The sequence below is a fragment of the Rhododendron vialii genome, chromosome 2a, assembly GCF_030253575.1.
Source record: "Rhododendron vialii isolate Sample 1 chromosome 2a, ASM3025357v1".
In the NCBI taxonomy this organism is placed as follows: domain Eukaryota; kingdom Viridiplantae; phylum Streptophyta; class Magnoliopsida; order Ericales; family Ericaceae; genus Rhododendron; species Rhododendron vialii.
Genome location: NC_080558.1, coordinates 20,372,393 through 20,391,640, shown reverse-complemented (window position 1 = coordinate 20,391,640; position 19,248 = coordinate 20,372,393). Strand labels below are relative to the sequence as shown.

General features: G+C 38.8%; 2 protein-coding genes and 1 long non-coding RNA gene across 3 annotated transcripts; all 3 read left to right on the top strand.

Moving 5' to 3' along the window:
• The first annotated feature begins 6,188 nt into the window (after positions 1-6,188).
• LOC131315698 (serine/threonine-protein phosphatase 7 long form homolog) lies at positions 6,189-8,293 on the top strand. Its single transcript, XM_058344890.1, has 5 exons — positions 6,189-6,301; positions 6,407-7,167; positions 7,291-7,378; positions 7,678-8,068; positions 8,154-8,293. The coding sequence occupies exons 1-4, from the start codon at positions 6,209-6,211 to the stop codon at positions 7,855-7,857; spliced, it is 1,122 nt and encodes a 373-aa protein (XP_058200873.1). The 5' UTR covers positions 6,189-6,208; the 3' UTR covers positions 7,858-8,068; positions 8,154-8,293.
• Positions 8,294-11,761: 3,468 nt separating this feature from the next.
• On the top strand, positions 11,762-13,746 carry LOC131317297 (uncharacterized). The gene is made up of 3 exons (XM_058346856.1): positions 11,762-12,307; positions 12,394-12,865; positions 13,010-13,746. The coding sequence occupies exons 1-3, from the start codon at positions 11,762-11,764 to the stop codon at positions 13,744-13,746; spliced, it is 1,755 nt and encodes a 584-aa protein (XP_058202839.1).
• Positions 13,747-15,055: 1,309 nt separating this feature from the next.
• Positions 15,056-18,626, top strand: LOC131315697 (uncharacterized). The gene is made up of 4 exons (XR_009196866.1): positions 15,056-15,199; positions 15,411-15,492; positions 17,679-17,752; positions 18,239-18,626. It is a non-coding gene; the product is annotated as an uncharacterized LOC131315697 (long non-coding RNA).
• The last annotated feature ends 622 nt before the right edge of the window (positions 18,627-19,248 follow it).

The following is a 19,248-nucleotide window of genomic DNA, read 5'->3' as shown; positions in this document are numbered from 1 at the left end:
TCATCAGAATAATCAGAAAGTTTAGGATCGGCTACGTACTGTGGATCCGTTTTAATATTGTTAATCAAATCCCATGGGTCATAGCCATCCCGTTCACCATCCCTAATTGCAGTGGCTATCATTCCTTGTCGCATAACCCATTGGGACATTGCATTAATCTCCACCTGCAGCCTTTGGCAAACATCGTTATGTAACATAATTGCCTTCTCCTGGCTATCATCTTCGTTGACCGTGCTTTGGGCACCTTTTGCAGGTAGGATCGACATTTTGCCTCCATACGATTGTGCTCTACAAACATGTTTGGCCAGTTAATTAAATCAGCGGCTTCACCAACAAACGGAGTTTAGTTCCAATCTAATTTGAAACAAGTATCTTAAGCCAGATCATACTGTAGCATCGGCAAGATAAATTCTCGTTTCCCTTGCCTGTTTAACATACCAAGGTTATAATCCAACCCTGGGAGGGAGCATTGGTTAGCACGTGGATTGACCCCAGCCGTTGGTTGCGTACCAGTTCGCGGAACCACACGAAATGCATTGCGCGATATCACCCCGTGGTACCCTCTCATATATGGTACAGGCAAATCATGATGACACTTTTCTTTGTGCTCGGCAAGCCAAGAGTCCAGAGGGGAAAGCCGAGCATGCGGTTCAACATCATTGTCCCCACCCCCAATATCTCTTCGCAATCAAAGATGAGAGTTGTTAATTTGATCACCAATTGGGGGTGCAGGTGCAACTTCATCAACTAAGGGGGGTGCAGGTGCAACGTATTCCCTGTTATATTCCACTGGTCGTTCAATAACTCCATTTGTTGTGAGAACTCTCTCCACTCTTTGGGAGCCAAAAAAATGCATGTCCCATTCATCAACATTGATACATCTACGAGAACTCTCTCCATTTTCTTGTTTTTTTTTTCTGAATGAAATCATCGATCCATTTCGTTACTTCAATGATTGTTGATGTATATATTATTATATATATCTATATTATAAAACAGGACGGTTTTCTATTAAAATGTCTATTCATACAAATAGAGCACCCTCTACAACCGTTCGATCTTACTTCCTATTAACTTTGTAGCCATCGGATCGAATGAATATTTCCTAATGTATAAAATCTACAATGTCTATTCATACAAACAGAGCACCCTTTACTACCGTTCGATCATACTTCCTATTAACTTTGTAGCCGTCGGATCGAATGAATATTTCCTAATGTATAAATCTACAATAATGTAAATGTTTTCCAAACTTCCAAATTATGTATACTGCAATAATCCGCCAAAATTGTATATTCCGGAAAGGCATGATTGTATAATCCTAATGCTAATTGTATAATCAGCCAATTTTCAGGAAAGGCATGATTGTTTAATCAGCCAATATTGTATAATCCTAATCCTAATGCTATATTCCAGAAATTAATTCAATCATGTCTTTCTTTTATTAACTAATCCTAATCCTAATCTTAACTCTTTTTTTATTGACTAATAATATTCCGGAAATTAATGACTAATCCTAATGCTATAATCAGCCAAAATTTGAAACAAAAATAATGAAATCTATATAATATGACAAGAAAGTTTTCTACCAAATCCTGATATCTTGATTTGTTGTGAGGGTAAAAAAAAAAAAATTAATTTATCCCTCGGTTAAATTACGACTTGCCGTTGATTGTCTTAAAGATCCGATTGCCTATTGTAATTATTTTCGATTGTAATGACATACTTTTTTTCTATCCAATTTACCTATTGCCGATTGTGATGATTTCCGAAATTTCCAAAATTCCCGATTGTAGTTGATTGTAATGATTTCCAAAATTGTCGAAATTGCCGATTGTAGTTGATTTCGGTGTAATTAAAGACTTGATTGTAAAGACTTGTCGTTGATTGAGTGAGTATTTCCGAAATACAAATGGGTGATTTATGAATTTCCCATTGATTGGGTGAGTGCTATAATGGAAATACAAATTGGGTGAAACAAATTCATCTCCCTCTCTCTCCCTAATCATTTCTCTTTCTCTCTCTCTCCCTAAACGTTTCTCCCTGACTCTCGCCCTCTCTCCAATTCTCTCACCACAGGTATGCCTTTTTACTTCATTTTTTTCCAATTCTTCATTTTTTTTTATCTCCCTCTCTCTCCCTAATCGTTTCTCTTTCTCTCTCTCTCCCTAAACGTTTTCTTTTCAGTTCTCTTTTTCATCTCCCTTACTATCGCCCTCTCTCCAATTCTCTCACCATAGGTATGGCTCTTTACTTCGTTTTTTTCCAGTTCTTCATTTTTTTTTTCCCAGTTCAATTTGTTAAGTTCAACTCCAAAAAATTTTGATTACGCTCGGTTCAAATTGGAGTGACAGCTGTACTGAATATAATGTTTGAATCTTTTTTTTTTTTGAGAACATACAAAGAGGGAGAGGGTTTCAATTCGAGCAATCCAAAAGTGCATTGGTAATGAAGAAGTTCATTCTATAGGATTGAATGAAGAAGTTTTTTTTTTTACCCTCATAATAAATCAGAATATGGTAAAAGTTTAATCATGATTGCCCTCACATAATGATTTTACTTTTTTTCTATCCATTTGGTTATGAAATTCTACGACTTTCAAGTTATTTGCCGTTATCAAAATTGTGCATAGCACGGGTCTTATGAGATTCCCAAATGGGATAATCAGTAATACAATTGAACAAAAATGTCTATTCATACATTACTCAAACTATTGGTACATCAGTGTTTTTTGATTTGATCAAGATTTATGCGTTCGGGTTTGTTCTATGCGTCTTAGTTGGTCTCTTTCAAGTAAGGTAATTTTGTGATTGATCTCATAATCTCCATATATATATAGGTATCCACTGATCAAAAATTGTTTAACGGATAGGCTCACTTATAAGAAACTTTTAAAAAAAGAAGATTTACAGCTAATCATTTCATTCTTGATTTATGGAATTTCTAATAGAGAGATGGTTAGTTTGTTCTTAGAGGCATTCAACGGGGAGATCATGTGCAACCAAAGTGAATGTGATTTCCATAACTTTTCTATGATTTTACTTTCTTACGTATCCAAAAAAAATTCATGGATTTCTGTGATTTTAGACGTCGTTTACAGATTTGCTAAGGTGCTTCTGGACACACCAAACATCAACCAAGGTAATGACATGAATTTAATCTATTGTAATGTTTGCTCACGCGATGTGTGATTTTTCCCTAATCTTAATTTGATTTTTGCCTAATCTTAATTTGGTACAAGCTTTTGTTAACTGGGAACAGGCTTTCTCTATTATCTATTGACATATATCAATATTTGGATTGCCCTAATCATAATCGCTTTCTGGGGACACATCGTAGGCAAGAAAAATGGTATACAATCATATATTTTTGTCATTTTATTATTATTGATTTTTTACCTACCCAAAATCAATACAGATTTTTGTTTGCATTGATGTTTGGATGGTATTTTTTATTTTATCAAAGTTTTATGCATTTGAGTTTGTGCATACAGAAGTTAGAAATTGAAAAATTATTTGCTCTTCACTTTCTGATTCAAGTTAAACAGGTCAATAAATTTGTTTGGGTTATTATTTTTCGCAAAGTTGAATTCATTGGGTAGAGATTGATATATTTGGTTGAATGTACAATATTTGTTTGAATCGTTCAAGCCGTGTCTTCAAACACGGACATCTACTAGTATATAATAAGATAGGACTAGTTTTGAATCCAAAAGACAATCAACAGTTCAGAATTATATCATGCATAAATCTAGACCCTCCATTCTGCAATGGCAGCCTGTAAATACCTAATCCATCCAAGGGCTATCCTAAATGGAATTTTGGTAAAATTTTGATTTGATTTGAAAATTTGAACGTTTACCCTAGCCCCAAACCTCACGCTCCCCCGTCTCCCTCTCTCGACTCTCTCTCGAGTTTTTTATCGATTTATTCTTTTCCAAATAACTATTTGTCAAAATATACCTTTTTTCAAACTATTTTTAAAAATAGTTTAAAACGCACATTCCATGTGCATCACGCATATCAGATGTGCATTATCCGCGCTGGCATATACGAGCCGGGCCAGCTGGATATCCTCCGTGTATCACGCATACCCAATATGCATGATGCACATTCCATATGCGTTAGGGTTTAAAATCAAATTGCAGAAGTGTATGCGTCTCGCATACGCTGTACTGTCTTTCCTCTCCCTCTCCATTCTTGCGATCGTAGATTGCTGTACTCTACGTTCACTGCCGTTCGCCGTTCGCCGTTCTCTCCGATCTCCGTCGCCGTTCGTCATTCTCTCCTCCCTCTCACTGTAAGTCCCTCTCTCTCTCTCTCTCTCTCTCTCTCTCTCTCTCTCTCTCTCGCTCTCTCTCTCCCCGTAGGTATGTATGTAAATACGTATGTATCTTTCTCTCTCTCTCTCTCTCCGTATGTATGTATGTATATACGTACATATGCCAAGAATCCGACTATGGGAGCCAATATAGATCAGCCACAAGAGAAGAAAGTTTCCGCCCATATCTGAGAAATAGAATTAACGAATTTAAGCAAAAATCGTTTTGAGGTCTTTTCTTCAAGCCAAAGTCGTGTTTTGAATGCATGATCTGAAAACTAGAGTTCAAGAAGTAACTTTAAAAGTGCTTGTGTTTAGGAAATGTCAAATATGCTTCTAAGGGGGGATGAAAAATTTAATCGGACAACCGACCTGACCGCTCGTCTTTTAGTAAATTCATAGAAAAGGCATTAAGGGATGCCACCAACATACAAAAGAAAGACCAAGGACGAAAGACAATGCACATTCAAAAGCCTAAAACCAATGAAAGGAAACCCCCCTGTACTTGTACGCCACTTTGAACTCCAAAAAAATCTATCATATTGTGAAATTTCAGTATATTTAAGCCTTTTCATATAGAGTATGCCCTTTCATATATTTTAGGCAAAACATCAATTTCAGTATATTTAAGCCTTTTCTGTATATGTTTTTTTCTTGTATGGTCAAAAAAATTAAGTTCTTGTTAGTGGCGGAGCAAGAATTGTGAACTCGGGAGGGCCGGTTTAGTGGACATATATTTTTTTTATCGGAACGTATATCATAAAAGTTTTTTTTTCCAATACATTGAAATGATTCTAACTTAATGCAGTTGAAGTATACCAATCATTTTGTATTTCTTTCGTCAGACTACTAAAATGTTACGTGCTTATTTTTTATTTATGAAAGAAATGAAAATGTATAAGAATTGGTTTTTTTATCAAATCAAAATTATTAAGATAATAAGTAGCTACATGCGAATAATTATCAATAATATTAAAAATCAGGTATATACAGAATAAAAAAATTTCAAAACTCGAGAGCTCAGGGTATCGGGGTCGAGGGGCCAAGCCCCAACATAGTTCCGCCATTGATTCTTGTTGAACACCCTTAAAAAAATTCCTGAAGCCGCCACTATTGGTAGATGTGTTTCGTCAATGCAGGGCCGACCTGAACCCTGATTTTGACAATGCCCAAAACATCCCTCTTTGATTCTTCGTAGGCCCGCACCCCTAAAAGTAAGGAATTCGATCTTCCTTGTAATCGGAGGCCCGCCTATCTGGAGTCTTTTCCCAGCGTCAGTCCTACGAAGACTACTAAACTAAGCCATCAAGATCGATGGTTGTGTGCGGCTCCCTCCTTCCATAATGTCAATACCCTCACTTCTTGGCATAAAAGCTTCATTTACCTCTCCCATGGGTGAGAGAACTTTTGGCTAACCCTAAGAAAAGTTTGTTTTCTAGGTGTAAAATGAGGCTAGTAGTGACACAATTATATCATGTGAGTGTGAGAAAATATTTATGTTGAACCTAGAAATTTTTTGTGATCATGTGTGATGAGGTTGCTAACGTAGGTAGCTTTGTTAGGATTCCTCTTTGGAAGTTTTGCTTGTCTTTGTCATGACTGGAAAATTGTTTGTTTGCTTTCTATTAAGAATTAATATCAAACAAGACAAAACAAGGCAAGTTGAGTCCAAAACTAAAGTTCATAAATCACCGTTGTACTTTCCATTGGCTTTGAATCCATATCTGTTAGTGCGTTTACATTTTATTAGGCTGGCATAGTGGTTTCAGTAATATTCTTCATGGCCTGACTTTTGTATAGATGAAGGCTATACTTAGTAATGAAGATTTACTGCATATTTTTCATGGCTGGACTTATGATAATAATTTTCGTACTTGCAGGTTATATCATGGATGGCGCTAGTATTGATCCGGGGCCTACTGACGGCTCCATACTTGTGCTACAGAAACAGCACCATTCTCGTGCTGTATGGGAAGGCTATGTAAGAAGTCATTATCTTAAAACTTACTATGTCTTATAACATGAATTTGTTGTAATGAATTTGAAGTATTCGTAAAAGTAAAGCATATGTTACAATGTTATTCAGGGGGATTCTAAAGTTGAAAATGCCACGTTGATATGTCGTCGCAATGATAACAATTTACAACTATTGGAGCGGCCTTCACCCCGCATTGTTGAGTTAATATACCAAGCTGGTTTTGGTGGAATTTTGGAGATGCCGTTTATAACTTTGGACCGTGCTTTCATCACCGCACTCATTGAGCGTTGGCGGCCAGAGACTCACACATTCCATTTGCGTTCAGGCGAGTCCACTGTAACCCTACAGGATGTGGAAATAATTACCGGTCTCGCAGTTGATGGTAGACCGGTTACTGGGGACTCAAGATTTGACAAAGATAAGAAAAAAGAATTATGCGAACGTCTACTAGGGTTGGATCCACCGGGAGAAGTTATGAGTGGGTTTAAGGTTAGTTTGAAATGGTTGCGTGATAACTTTAACGGAAAGGTCGAGGAGGGAGATGACGAAGTCACGGTATTGAGGAAAGCTCGGGGTTACATTCTACAACTTATAGGTGGCATAGTTTTGCCGGACCAATCTAGTTCCCATGTCCACCTATACTTCTTGTCTTTGCTTGATGACCTTCAACTTGCTGGTACTTACAGTTGGGGGAGCGCTTGCCTAGCCACCCTTTACCATTACCTAGACTTTGGCTCTACTGTTGGATCAAAAGACTTGGGGGGGATGTTCATACTCTTGCAAGTTTGGGGATGGGAGCGCTTTCCTTTCCTTGCCCCCGCACGTAATGGGAAGCGGGTCATTCGTCGTGATTCTCCTCTTAGTGGACGGTACGGTTTCTTAAGTAAAGATGTCATTTACATTTTGTATTGAAATGCTTATTCTTCACTAATATATTAATGTTGCTTGGTATCATTTGAGGCCATTGATATATTAATTTTGTAATTGTGTAGGTGGGACGATGAATTTCACTCACCGAATTTGCCGACCCATGTTGTTGGACATTACCGGTTCTCTTTAGACGTGCAGAGGCCAGACGAGGTTATTGTTTATGTTACTGTCCGTTAATTTCTCACCAATTGTTGGTCCTTTACGAAAAAACTTGTGATTTGTGGATCATAAATAAAAGTAATTTTGTTTACAATTTGTACAAAAATCTGAAACCAAATTAGAGTTCTTAATTAGTTCTTTAACTCATCGTCATTTACAAAATATGCACGAACATATCTGATTTTGGAGCCAAAAATTACCCCTCTTTTCACATCATACCAACAATTTAGGACGGAAGGAGTGCTTATGATTTAGTTTCTTATGTTTTTTTAAAAAAATTTCTTTCTTAGGTGGTGTGGCAGCCGTACACTGAGGACTTGATCCAATCTTTGCCAAGATTTTGTAGTGCTGGAAGAGGTGTTTGGATGGCAAGTGTCCCACTCATTCAGTTCTCTCATGTTGAGCAGCACCAGCCAGAGCGGGTGTTGCTTCAGTTTGGAGGGAGACAAACCATCCCCCCCCCCCTCTAAGTCTCTAGGGGAGTTTCACGGTATGGATCTTAGGAATGGTGTGAAGAATTGGAGCAAGCCGATACGTTTGTGGAATGATAGGGCCAACAGTATTGTAAACATTACCAATCCTGACATGCTTGTCTACCCCGCTAACGACCCGTACCTAGATTGGTACGAAAGGATTACCTTACGTTTTGTTAGTAAGATGGGTGCAGCTAAAAACATAGCGGTAATATATATGATGATATTACTCTTTTTAATCTTCCATTTACTTTCATGTATGTAACTTTTTTTTAAAATACATTGTAATGCAGATGCAATTGTTTGAGAGGCTTTCTATGCCAAACCTCTCTGCTGAGACGGTTCAGGCAATGGCACAGAAAGGAGTCGAGTGCTTGAAATTCCAAGAGAAGTTATTCCGAAAGATAGCTCCTGAGCATAAGATATGGGATCCACAAGTACAGGAGGAATTTGATGAGGACTTTTACCATATGAACCCCCATTTACAAGCAGAAGCAGGGGTCCACCAACAGAACCAGCCTCTACCGCAGCACCAGCCTCAGGGTCCTCCCAAAGATACTCACGCAGAATACCAATTCGAGGAACCCATTGCAACAAGTAGTTCAGGAGGACCAGTGCACCCTTCTGAGCTTTCCACTCCTTTCAGTTCAGCTGTATTAAATATGGATGGGGTCTCGATGAGTCCATTACTTAACTACTCACCAACGGCAGGGGCAGGGGGTTCACAATTGCAAACTCCTTCTGACTTTGATTGGGCCAACATGCAGATATCCACTGTTGGTGGTGGAGAGACCATTTCTGAGTGTAGGTCGCTTTTGAAGAGGAAAATGATGGTAGAGTCGCAGCATGGGAGTTCACTAGGTCAAGTCACACAGCTTACAGAGACAGTAATTCAGTCCGAGGAGACACCAGAGGAGGAGGGGGGAGAGGAGGTGGAGGAGGAGGAGGAAGTTGACATGGAAGGTGGAGGTCATGTTACCCCAGATGGGCCGCGTAGGACTACGCGTGTCTCTAGGCCTCCGCGTTGTGGTACTGGAGGACATCTTCACAAGAAGCATGGGGGCACTAACCACGAGAAGGTCGTTGATGCTACAAGGGGTAGAGGTGGGGGTAGAGGTAAGGGTAGGGGTAGGGGTAGGGGTAGGGCCAGAGGTTGACATACAGGTACGTTTCTTTTTAATTTTGTGCTTTATTTGATTTGCATAATCGATTAGTAGGATTAGCACAACCTGGCGTGGGTTTTGATTGTGGAATTTTTATAATTGTAATGGTAATTAGGATGGCAAATGGATCAGTGTGGACATTGAATGATTTTGTTATTGTTTTTGCTATTTATTTGAGACGCTTAGACGTCGGGATAGCCCAACATACAAACAAAACTCTGTCCAATTTTACGTAGAATTAACTTACACGGGTCTAAATTCACCAAGGACTCCAAAAATAATGTACAAAAATTCATAACGGAGGTGGTCATGGAGGCATATTCATTTACCAGAAACTTCCACCCTAGAACTCCAAAAGAGGCGCGGTCGGATTCATCTCGTGTTGTGTGTGTGTGAGTTCTTTTAAAACAAAAGAAAAAAGAAAAAGAAAACCCACCAGGAAGGTTTGTTCCAACGTGAGAGAGAGAGAGAGAGAGAGAGAGAGAGAGAGAGAGAGAGAGAGAGAGAGAGAGAGAGAGAGAGAGAGATCAGCCGTGAGGAGAGAAAGAAGAAGGAAGAAAGGGAAATAAGGGTTATTGAAGCTTAATTAGGTAATTTTCATCTTTTAAGTGTTGAATTTTATGTTTCCCATGCTAGGTCTTACATTCTACATCTAATATGCACTGAATTGATGCCATGGGAGAGGGTTTTTTAGGTTGGAGTTGAGTTTATTCTTGAAAATTCGTGTATAACATATGAATATGCATAACTGTGTTTTGAGCAGAATTGAATCTGTCCTGTTTTTTATGAATATTTCTTGTCGACTTGCTGATCATTTTATTTTCTGATAATTTTACTGGAGATGCCTCTATGAGTTTAGTTTATGTTGTAAAAATTTCAGAATTTTCTGAGAAACCTGGAAAAAGATAAAAATCTTGAACCGGGCTGCAGTCAGATTCGCGTCTGTGCTGACAGCACAGACACATGTTAGAAAAACGGGCATAACTTCTTGCTCGGGTATCGGTTTTACGCACCGTTTCTTGATTCTGAAACTAGACTTACATACCTTTCTGAATATGTATGATTTGTGCCTTAGTTCCTTCTAGGAAAAATCAGTTTTTGTCCCAAAGTTGATGGTTTGTCAATTCTGGAAATCTGGGCAGGTTTTAGAGCAACGTTCTTCATCAATTTTGTCATAGTTAAACGTACTTACTGACTATGGATGCTGATGAGTCTCAAACATTGATTAATTGGTGATGTTTTGGTGTTGGAATTATTGGAAAAGATTGAGTATGTGATTTTTAATGAGCATTCGATCGCAGACTGTTCTGCTGGGTCTGTAGTTTCTGTTTTAGATGTGTAATTTCAATTGAGCATATCTTAGTCATTCGTAGTCCAATTTGGGCAAATTTTATATCTAGATTGATGTACTAGAAGTCTTCTTGCTAGTGGTGGTGGTCTTGTAGTATTCTTTGAAACTTATAGAATTCTATAGTCAGAAATCGATCAGTGGTTCTGTTGATAATGTGTGAAATTGTGGAATTCTTGGTTTTGGGTACGAATTGGTCAATTTACTTTTGTTCGGCAATTGCTAAATAGTTGAATTGATGCAGAACATTGTTAATGCATTTGTTAAATCCTTAAAAGTATTTCTATACTAAAATGTTTGGCTTGTGGATAGGTGACGAGTCGGTGAATCAAGTTTCTATACTAAAGTATTTCTAAACTATTGGCTGTGTGCCCGGTGATTGGCTTAATGCCAAAAGGCTTATGCCTTAATGGCTGTTTTCGTGAGCTGTGTTTGTAAATAATTATTTTAAATGTCAAATAGGAAATCTGCAACTTTGTGTATCTCATAACAAACACCTGAATAGAGGGATATGCCAATGGTGCTCATTTTGCAGTTGCATGTTGCTGGGCATGTTATTGTCGGGTCATTTATTAATTGGTTGGTTCATGGGATGTTTGTGCCCTGTACTTTTTGTTGAACTTAATTGATTGGAGTTGTTCTTAAATAAAAAAAAAAGGTTGGTTCTTTAATTCGGACATTTATTTTTTACTTTTTGGAACAAAAAAGAAAGTGGAGTAAAAAAAGTAAAGAATGGGATAAGGTCAAGAAAAACACAACGCGTGATGCATATAGGATAAATCTGATGCAAAGCTGTTGGAAAGTGTGTAATAGTATTAAACAGTAGTAAGTCTGATTCAAAGAACAGTAGTAAGTCTGATTCAAAGCTGTCGGATTCCTCTACCATTGCAGAGGGAGCCAGAAATATTGCCTCACACACATGCCATATGCATGATGCACATACGTATTCAAAGCTGGTAGATTCTCCTGCCTCTCCTGCCATGGCAGGGGAGGCCAGATTTATTGCATCATGCACATGTGATATGCATCACGCACATGCCATATGCGTCATGCACATGGTATATGCATCATGCATATGGTATGTGCATTATGCAGTTGTTGTATATAAGGGATCCTCTCATCCAGTAATCAGAATCCGATATTTATTTTCATTACTCGCAAAAAGATGAACAGTTCTCGTAATGAACGTATAATGTGTGTACATGTCGGTGGTCAGGTAGTCCAACAGCCAAACGGTCCTTCGTACGCGGGGGGTACTGTTCTATTATTATCAATACCGCGCGGGATAACTCTCACAGATTTGAGGCAATTTATTACTAATGCAAGAAGATTGCCGAGTACGGTGATGAAAATAACATATGCGTATCCAACTCTTAGCTTCCCTCACACAATGTATACATACGTTGGGGTTGAAGTTGTTGACGATAATGGCGTCAATATAATATTCAATGTTGCTGACGGCATATCTGGTTACACCCCCACTCTGTACACGGAAGTTCTTGACGATAATAATTTCAGACAAGAAGTTGGGGGATCACAGTGCAATAGTCTCCCTATCCATCGTTCCACTCAACGGTCTCATAGGCCGCATGAAAGGGATCCTTCTAAACAACAATATTTAGGCGACGACACATGCTTTGCATATGACATGCATGACGATTCCACCATCTTCGAGCAACACAACAACTACGTGGAACACGATAGCGCATTTGACAATAATATTGGAGATGACGATGAGGTCTCACAAAGCTCCGAGGAGGATGTTGATGATGGTTTAGAGGCCGAGGACCACGAAGAACACGAGATTCCTGAGTTTGAGACGCCAAGTTCCATGTTCACCGATGAAACATGGACGAACATCGTGGACCCTAGTCCGCAAATGCCTAATAAGAGTCACGTTGGGTGGGATGGACATTGTGAGCTATTTAAGGGACAGGTATTTATTATTACTCGTAATTTTGATGAAGTCATTTTTTTAGTACAATGTGAAACAATAGGAGCTCAATAGAACTTTATTGGCAGGTTTTCTTTGCAAAGGAGGAGGTTCAGAATACGGTGAAGAAGTATAGCATGCAACAGAATAATGTGGTTAAGACATCAGCATCGTCACCGACTATGTTGGTGTACAAATGCAAGAACCCGGTCCCATGTCAGTGGCAACTAAGAGCAAGAAAGTGTAAGGATGCCGATGAGTGGATAATCAGTCGATACGCAGGACCACACACTTGCGTTGCGGAGAGTGTAACCCAAGATCATCATAATCTTGAAGCACGGTTCATTTCTGAAATTATCGCCCCCATCGTGAAAAAAGATGCAAGCACGAAGGTGAAGGTCCTTCAAGCAATGATTTTAGATAGGCCAGAGGGATTCCAACCATCGTATGCGAAGACTTGGGCTGCGAAGCAAATTGCTATAGCAAGAAATTTTGGGAACTGGGATGAGTCGTATGCAGAAGTCGAAAGTTTCTTAGCCGCGGTGAAAGTTAAAAATCCAGGTACGGAGTACATCTTGGTGTTGAAAGATACAAATATACCAGGATGCCGCACATTCGATCGTCTTTTCTAGGCATTTGGGCCGGCCATCGAAGGGTTCAAACATTGCAGGCCTGTGATAAGCATTCATGGTACCTTCCTAACAGGAAAGTACAAGGGCGTAATCTTGGTTGCTATGAGTCAGGACGCGGAAAATCAAATATTCCCTATTGCATTTGCCATTGTGGAGAAGGAGGATGCTGATAATTGGGGGTGGTTCTTATCCTGCCTTAGACATTTTGTCACCAATCAAACAGAATTGTGTCTAATTTCAGACAGGCATACTGGTCTATTGTCGTACATAAAAGGAGATTCACTTTGGAGACCCCCCCATGCTTATCATCGCTATTTTGCCCGTCACATTGGGGCAAACTATATGAGGAGGTTCAACAAAATTGTGGGCAACCAAGTAAAAGTTATGGCCATGGAAATCCAAAAACGAAAGTTTAAAGCTCAGCTTGAAAAGACTAAAAAGTTCGGCGACGAGGAAAAGGTCTACAAGGAACTAACGGAGGATTTGGTTTTAAAGAAATGGTCATTCGCGCATGATGGAGGAAGGCGTTACGGATCGGAAACAACAAACATCTCAGAGAGCTTGAATGGGGTCCTAAAAGAAGCTAGGCACCTGCCAATAATGGGAACGGTTATGATGACATTCTACAAAAGCGTGAACTATTTCAATGACAGAACCGTAGAAGCACGAAAAAAAATTGAGACGGGGGGAAACTGGAGCACGTTTGCCATAAAAAAGTACAAATACTGGAGGAATAAGGCATCAAGACACCAGGTCATTGAGTTTGACCGTGCGGCACAAACTTACGAGGTGCAGACTCCAATGAATTAGACGAGCCCATATAAAGGAAATCACAGGCATTCAGTTGACATGATCAATCGTACGTGCAGTTGCAACAAGTTTCAACAATGGAAGATGTCGTGCTCGCATGTGCTTGCGACGTGCATGTTCATGAAAACTTCCCCTTTCGAATACTTCAGCGATGTTTGGTCACTCAAATCAATTATACAAATGTATGCCTCTCAACCATTTAGGCCCCCGTGTGACAAGGCGTATTGGCCTGAAATCATTGGGCCAACCATCATTCCAGACCGAGAACGTATCCGGGGGAGAGGGCGACCCCAAATCACACGGTTCAGGAACGAGATGGATTGGATTGAGCACCAACCATCACAGAGACAGTCATGCACATTGTGTGGACAAGAAGGACATAATCGAAGAAAATGTTCCGGAAGCAGGGCAGAAGCGTCAAGTTCAGGAACAAATTTGTAATCGGTAGTAGTAAGATATTTACATATGTATGGAGCTATGTTGTCTTGTACTTGTTTAAATTTCAAATCTTTGTTTTTAAATTCGTAATTTGTAGTTTGTAACTTTCGAATATGTTTGTAATTTATGATTGTGGTCACATTACAGTTTACTTGTCTCATTGTTGCCAACAATTATTTGTTTTCAATGCCCATTAAAAATAATACTAATTGTTCCAAAAAATACATAACGGACATATGCAAAATAGTTTTTAGTTGTAATTAACACCTGCCACTTGGCCATGTTGTCACATTAATCTAAAAAAAAACAATTACATGGTTAACGCCTTTTGTATATGCATTCTCGAATAACCAATTTATTACTAAGGGGGGTGCAAGTGCAACGTATCCCTGTTATATTCCATCGGTCGTTCAATAACTCCGTTTGCTGTGAGAACTCTCCACTCTTTGGGAGCCAAAAAAACGCATGTCCCATTCATTAACATTGGCGCACCTCTACGAGAACTCTCTCCAGTTTATTTTTTTTTCTGAATGAAATCATCAATCCATTTCAATACTTCAATGACTGTTGATCCATTCATACATATAATGCATCACTCACATTCAATATGCATGACGCATATTGGATATGCATCACGCATATGGAATATGCATCATGCACATTGGATATGCGTGATACACGCTGGATATCCAGCTGGCCGGCTGACATATGCCAGCGCGGATAATGCACATCCAATGTGCATGATGCACATTGAATGTGCGTTTTAAACTATTTTTAAAAATAGTTTGAAAAAACGTATATTTTGACAAATAGTTTCGTGGAAAGGCATAAATCGACAAAAAACTCACTCTCTCTCTCTCTCTCTCTCTCTCGGATCGCTCTCCTAGCACCACCGACCGGCCTAAACCTCTCTGTCGACTCCCTCTCTCTCCCTCCGACCCACCAACACCTGCAGCACCGCACCACCTCTCCATCAGCGGCACCAATCCTCTCCATCACCGCACCACCTCTCCAGGTATTTCTCTCTCACACTCTCATTCTCTGCGTCAAAGATGATGATGAATTTTTAGAAAAATCCCAAAGCCCAATCCTCAAACTCCGAAACTCGTAATCGTAAACCCACTGTCTGTGTGTATAAGTATCCAGATTTTTTATTTGAAGAGGAAAAAAAAATTAGCTACTCCGTCAAATTACTTTGGGTTTCTTGATTTGGACTTTGATTTCAGCCAAAAATTGGTCTCCACAAAGTTAGATTGGGGATTGATGCATGGAGTTGTTTACAGGCTAAGCTGATCTATCTAGGGATGGGTAAGTAGTTTTGATTATTATTTCTTTTAAATTGATCTTACTTCTCTCATTATGCATGCTTCAATTACTTTTTTTTTTGTTGTCGTAAAGCGTACAAGTTGACTTTCATTGGAGTCTATAAAATTACACATTGCTAACTTCACGTTTCTTTGAATCTAATTGGAAACTTACTCTTGAAAACAGTCATTGTTTCATTGGAGTCTATCTTGCTTGGTTAGTTTCTTCCTGCTCTATTAACATTGACTGAAGTTGAGTGTTGCACTAAGTTGTTTTTTTAAAAAAAAAATGATACAGAGTAGTTATGCAGGTAATCTATACAAAAGGGTTTCTTTTGGATTATAATATCATCTGGCGACAGAAGCTTTGGAATTAAACAAATATATTGGAACTTACAAGCCATTTAGGATGGGCTTCAAGAACATTTACATATTTGAGGAGACATTTTTCCCTCTGCTCCTTAAGATTCAAGAACATTTACAAAAGCACTGACCATGTATTCTAGCAGATGGGAGTCGATTCCTTTGTGGAATCCATTTTCTACTATGTTAGTTGAGGAACATAAAAGCACTGCTAGAATTAAGTAATGTACCATTTTCTGTGACTAAGGTTGACTAATGTACCACTTTGCCTCTGCTACGACAACCACTGTGCCGCGGAACCACCAAAATCACATCCCCACCCCTCCATCTCACCCATCTCTTTCACAAAGCTCTGCTACAAGAATCACTGCGCCGCCTCACGGAACTACTGAAATCGAAAGAACGCTAGCCTTCCACTAGCATTACCAAAGTGCTTTCCCCAAGTGCTTTCTTTTTCCTTGCACTTACTTATCTGACTATACTAGAATTGCTTTTATTGTGTTGGTTTTTGTTTAGTGAACCAACGATTCTCTTTGAAGATTGTAAAAATTAGTTTCCAATAGCAAAAATCAGTTCCGAGTTGGTTGATGCTTGAAGATTGCGTTTCCTCCTTCTTTGTCTTTGCGAAAGACTGTATTTCTTTTAATTTAGTTTGCCTTCACTGCCTTCTTTCTCCCACTAGCTTATATAGAAAAAGAAAAAGACCTAATCATTGTTAACTACCCACTTTGCAGATTGTGAAGGATGTCAATCTAGCCTTTAACTCCTTCCAAACGTTTTTGCATAGGCCATTGAGGTTATGAGTTCTCCGAATAAAAATAGCTGGTATCCTGAACTTTAGGCATTTATTGGTAAGTATCGGTGAATTGGCTTTGATCGAAAGGAATTTACCATAAAATCGTAGTATAGGTTTGTGAATGAAATCAATTGGCTAGATTGTGTATCAATTGGGCCGTCATGGTTGAATGCATTGTTGCTTTGGTTGTAAATATCTGATAATTGTCATGACCTAGGTTGAATCAGGTTTAGGGTTTCCCTTTTCTGTTTTTTGGTTTTTGCATAGGTTATTGTGCTTATGGATTATTCAAAACAAACAGTGGTATCCAGGAATTTCAACATTTCATTGTATCTATTGGTGAATTGGCTCTGTTTAAAGTTTAAAAGAATTAACGGTACAATCGTAGAAAACCCCCCCCCCCCCCCCCCCCCCCCCGCTTCATTCACTTAGTTTTTTGACATGTTTGTTCTAAAAGGTAGTAACACTAGGGGTCCGGCCTAATAACTTGGTTTGCAGTCCTTTTGACTCCTTTGAAGTCAAGGCTGGTTCCCATTCCGTATATTCTGACGAGAGAGTTGGACATTTTCAACACCAAGTGAAACACGTAGACCTTTGGCAAAATGAAGGAGGCCATGGAACCCAAAGAAGTGGGGCCTGAGAATTTTTGGAATCTGATTTTAATACACAAATGAGTTTGATTTGGTGAAACAAACTCATATTTTTAAGAACCCACTATGTTCACTTTAATTGTTTCACATTGCATTAGGTCACAATGACTGAAGTCAGACTCTACTGCGATTTGTTTGCAAAATAAATTGCAATCTATTCAATTACCCACACTATCTTTTAGTTTTTCCATTCAACTTTGTTTATACATGTACCGGTTGAGCCTTCTCACACTAGCTTTTAGTTTTTCCGTACAACTTTGTTTAGCCTTCTCATGCTTAACTTGACTGTAAACAAGCCACTTTGCATGTGGTTACTTGGTTGTGGCAAAACTAGGCGCGTTGTCAAGTCTCATTATGTTTTTCTCCCCCTCTTTTTCTCAGGTATCATTCGGTGACCAGATGGAGCCCTAATTGTGTGTGGTTACTGGACCTTTGATTTTTGGAGCCTAACCAAGGTAGAAGTTTACAATTTCTATTTAGTTGTTGTCCTATTGTTGCCCTGTTTTTATCAAAAATAGATATTTGGCTCTGATTTGTAAGCTTAAGGATGCTGATTGAAAATATCGAATGAATGTTAGTGATTTTTGCCTTAGCTAACCCTCTAATATGAATTCACTTTTTCGAGTCAAGTGTTGCAATAAGCTTAAATGGATTTCTACTCAATTTTTGGATTTGCGCAAAAGATAGAGTAAGAGTTAGAGTCTTGGAGATGCTCTAACCAGTAATCTATGTCCTTAGGTTCATTTTAGAAAACACTCATTTCATTGTTACTGCTCATCATCTTTTGTCTACTTTATTGGGAGTGATGTTATTGCTGGGTTTGTTTTCTTCCTTTTTGGGTACATGGAAGTAGTAGAACGTTTAGAAGTGCGCTATGTTGTAAAGTTCTCTATTTTTCCATAATTCTCTTATTTCAGTCCTTTTTTTTTTAATGACCTTAGTGAAAGAGGAGGGCTGGCTTAGGATTACTTGAAACTGTTTTGGGACGCCACCTAATGAGAGCTGGTAAAGAGATGACTTCTTCTTCTTAACAGACAGGGACGACTGGAATTCTTTCAAGATCTTCTGTGTATGTGTAGAACTTTCTAATATAGTAGAGATCCTATGTGAACTTTCTAATATAGGAAATTGCCACCTATTAAGTGGCATTTCTCTTTTCCTTTGTTAAAGTCCTATTCTTCGTGATTTTGGTGCACATTGACCAATTAGAATGTGAACCTTATTTTCAAGTCAGTTGGGTTCGGGCATGTAGCCATATAATTAGGAACGTGGGTGCAATGAGGTATATGTGAATCATTACGTGAGCTAACGATCATTCCCATTTCATTTGGATTCCTCTTTCTTTCTTTCTTTTTTCGTTTGTTTCCAACGAAGCAACCCAGATATCGATGACCCTTCGACAACACTTCCAGACTCTCCCCGATGTCCGACGACCTTCGAAATTGCATTCCCATGCGTGGTCGACCACCGACGACTACCTATCAACCTTCAGGCACATGCTCATTTGTTGAGTACGTAATGCAAATGTGTTGCGTCGTGCTTGAAGATCACTGGCACAATCGTTAGGGATTAGAAAATTGTTTGTTATTTATTTGCTGATTCAAGTTAAACAAGTCAATGAATATGCTTTGATTATTGTTTTCCGCATAGTTGGATTCGTTGAACAGGAATTGATGTATTGCACTAGAGTCCATAATTTATTTGCGTGTGCTGATCGTTTGAAGGCACGGGCATTCGCTTGTAGATTATTAATTTAGGAAATTAGTTGACTGTACATAACTCTAAAGTATACTTGGTGTATCTAAATTAAATGAGATGTATAAATATATAGTTCAGATCGGTTTGGAACCGAAACCATTAATGTAAATCTACAGACCAAACCATTTAACTCGGTTTCTAAATTTTTTAAACCGAAACCAAACCACCCTACTAAAAAACCAAACCAAATCAT

Excerpts from the sequence above, each read along its gene's own strand:
- LOC131315698 (XM_058344890.1), top strand. The coding sequence starts at position 6,209 with ATGGATGGCGCTAGTATTGATCCGGGGCCTACTGACGGCTCCATACTT. Across the intron at positions 7,168-7,290 it reads GATTCTCCTCTTAGTGGACG|GTGGGACGATGAATTTCACT; the intron begins GTACGGTTTCTT and ends GTAATTGTGTAG. Across the intron at positions 7,379-7,677 it reads ACGTGCAGAGGCCAGACGAG|GTGGTGTGGCAGCCGTACAC; the intron begins GTTATTGTTTAT and ends TTTCTTTCTTAG.
- LOC131317297 (XM_058346856.1), top strand. The coding sequence starts at position 11,762 with ATGTATACATACGTTGGGGTTGAAGTTGTTGACGATAATGGCGTCAAT. Across the intron at positions 12,308-12,393 it reads GTGAGCTATTTAAGGGACAG|GTTTTCTTTGCAAAGGAGGA; the intron begins GTATTTATTATT and ends CTTTATTGGCAG. Across the intron at positions 12,866-13,009 it reads GGTGAAAGTTAAAAATCCAG|GAAAGTACAAGGGCGTAATC; the intron begins GTACGGAGTACA and ends CCTTCCTAACAG.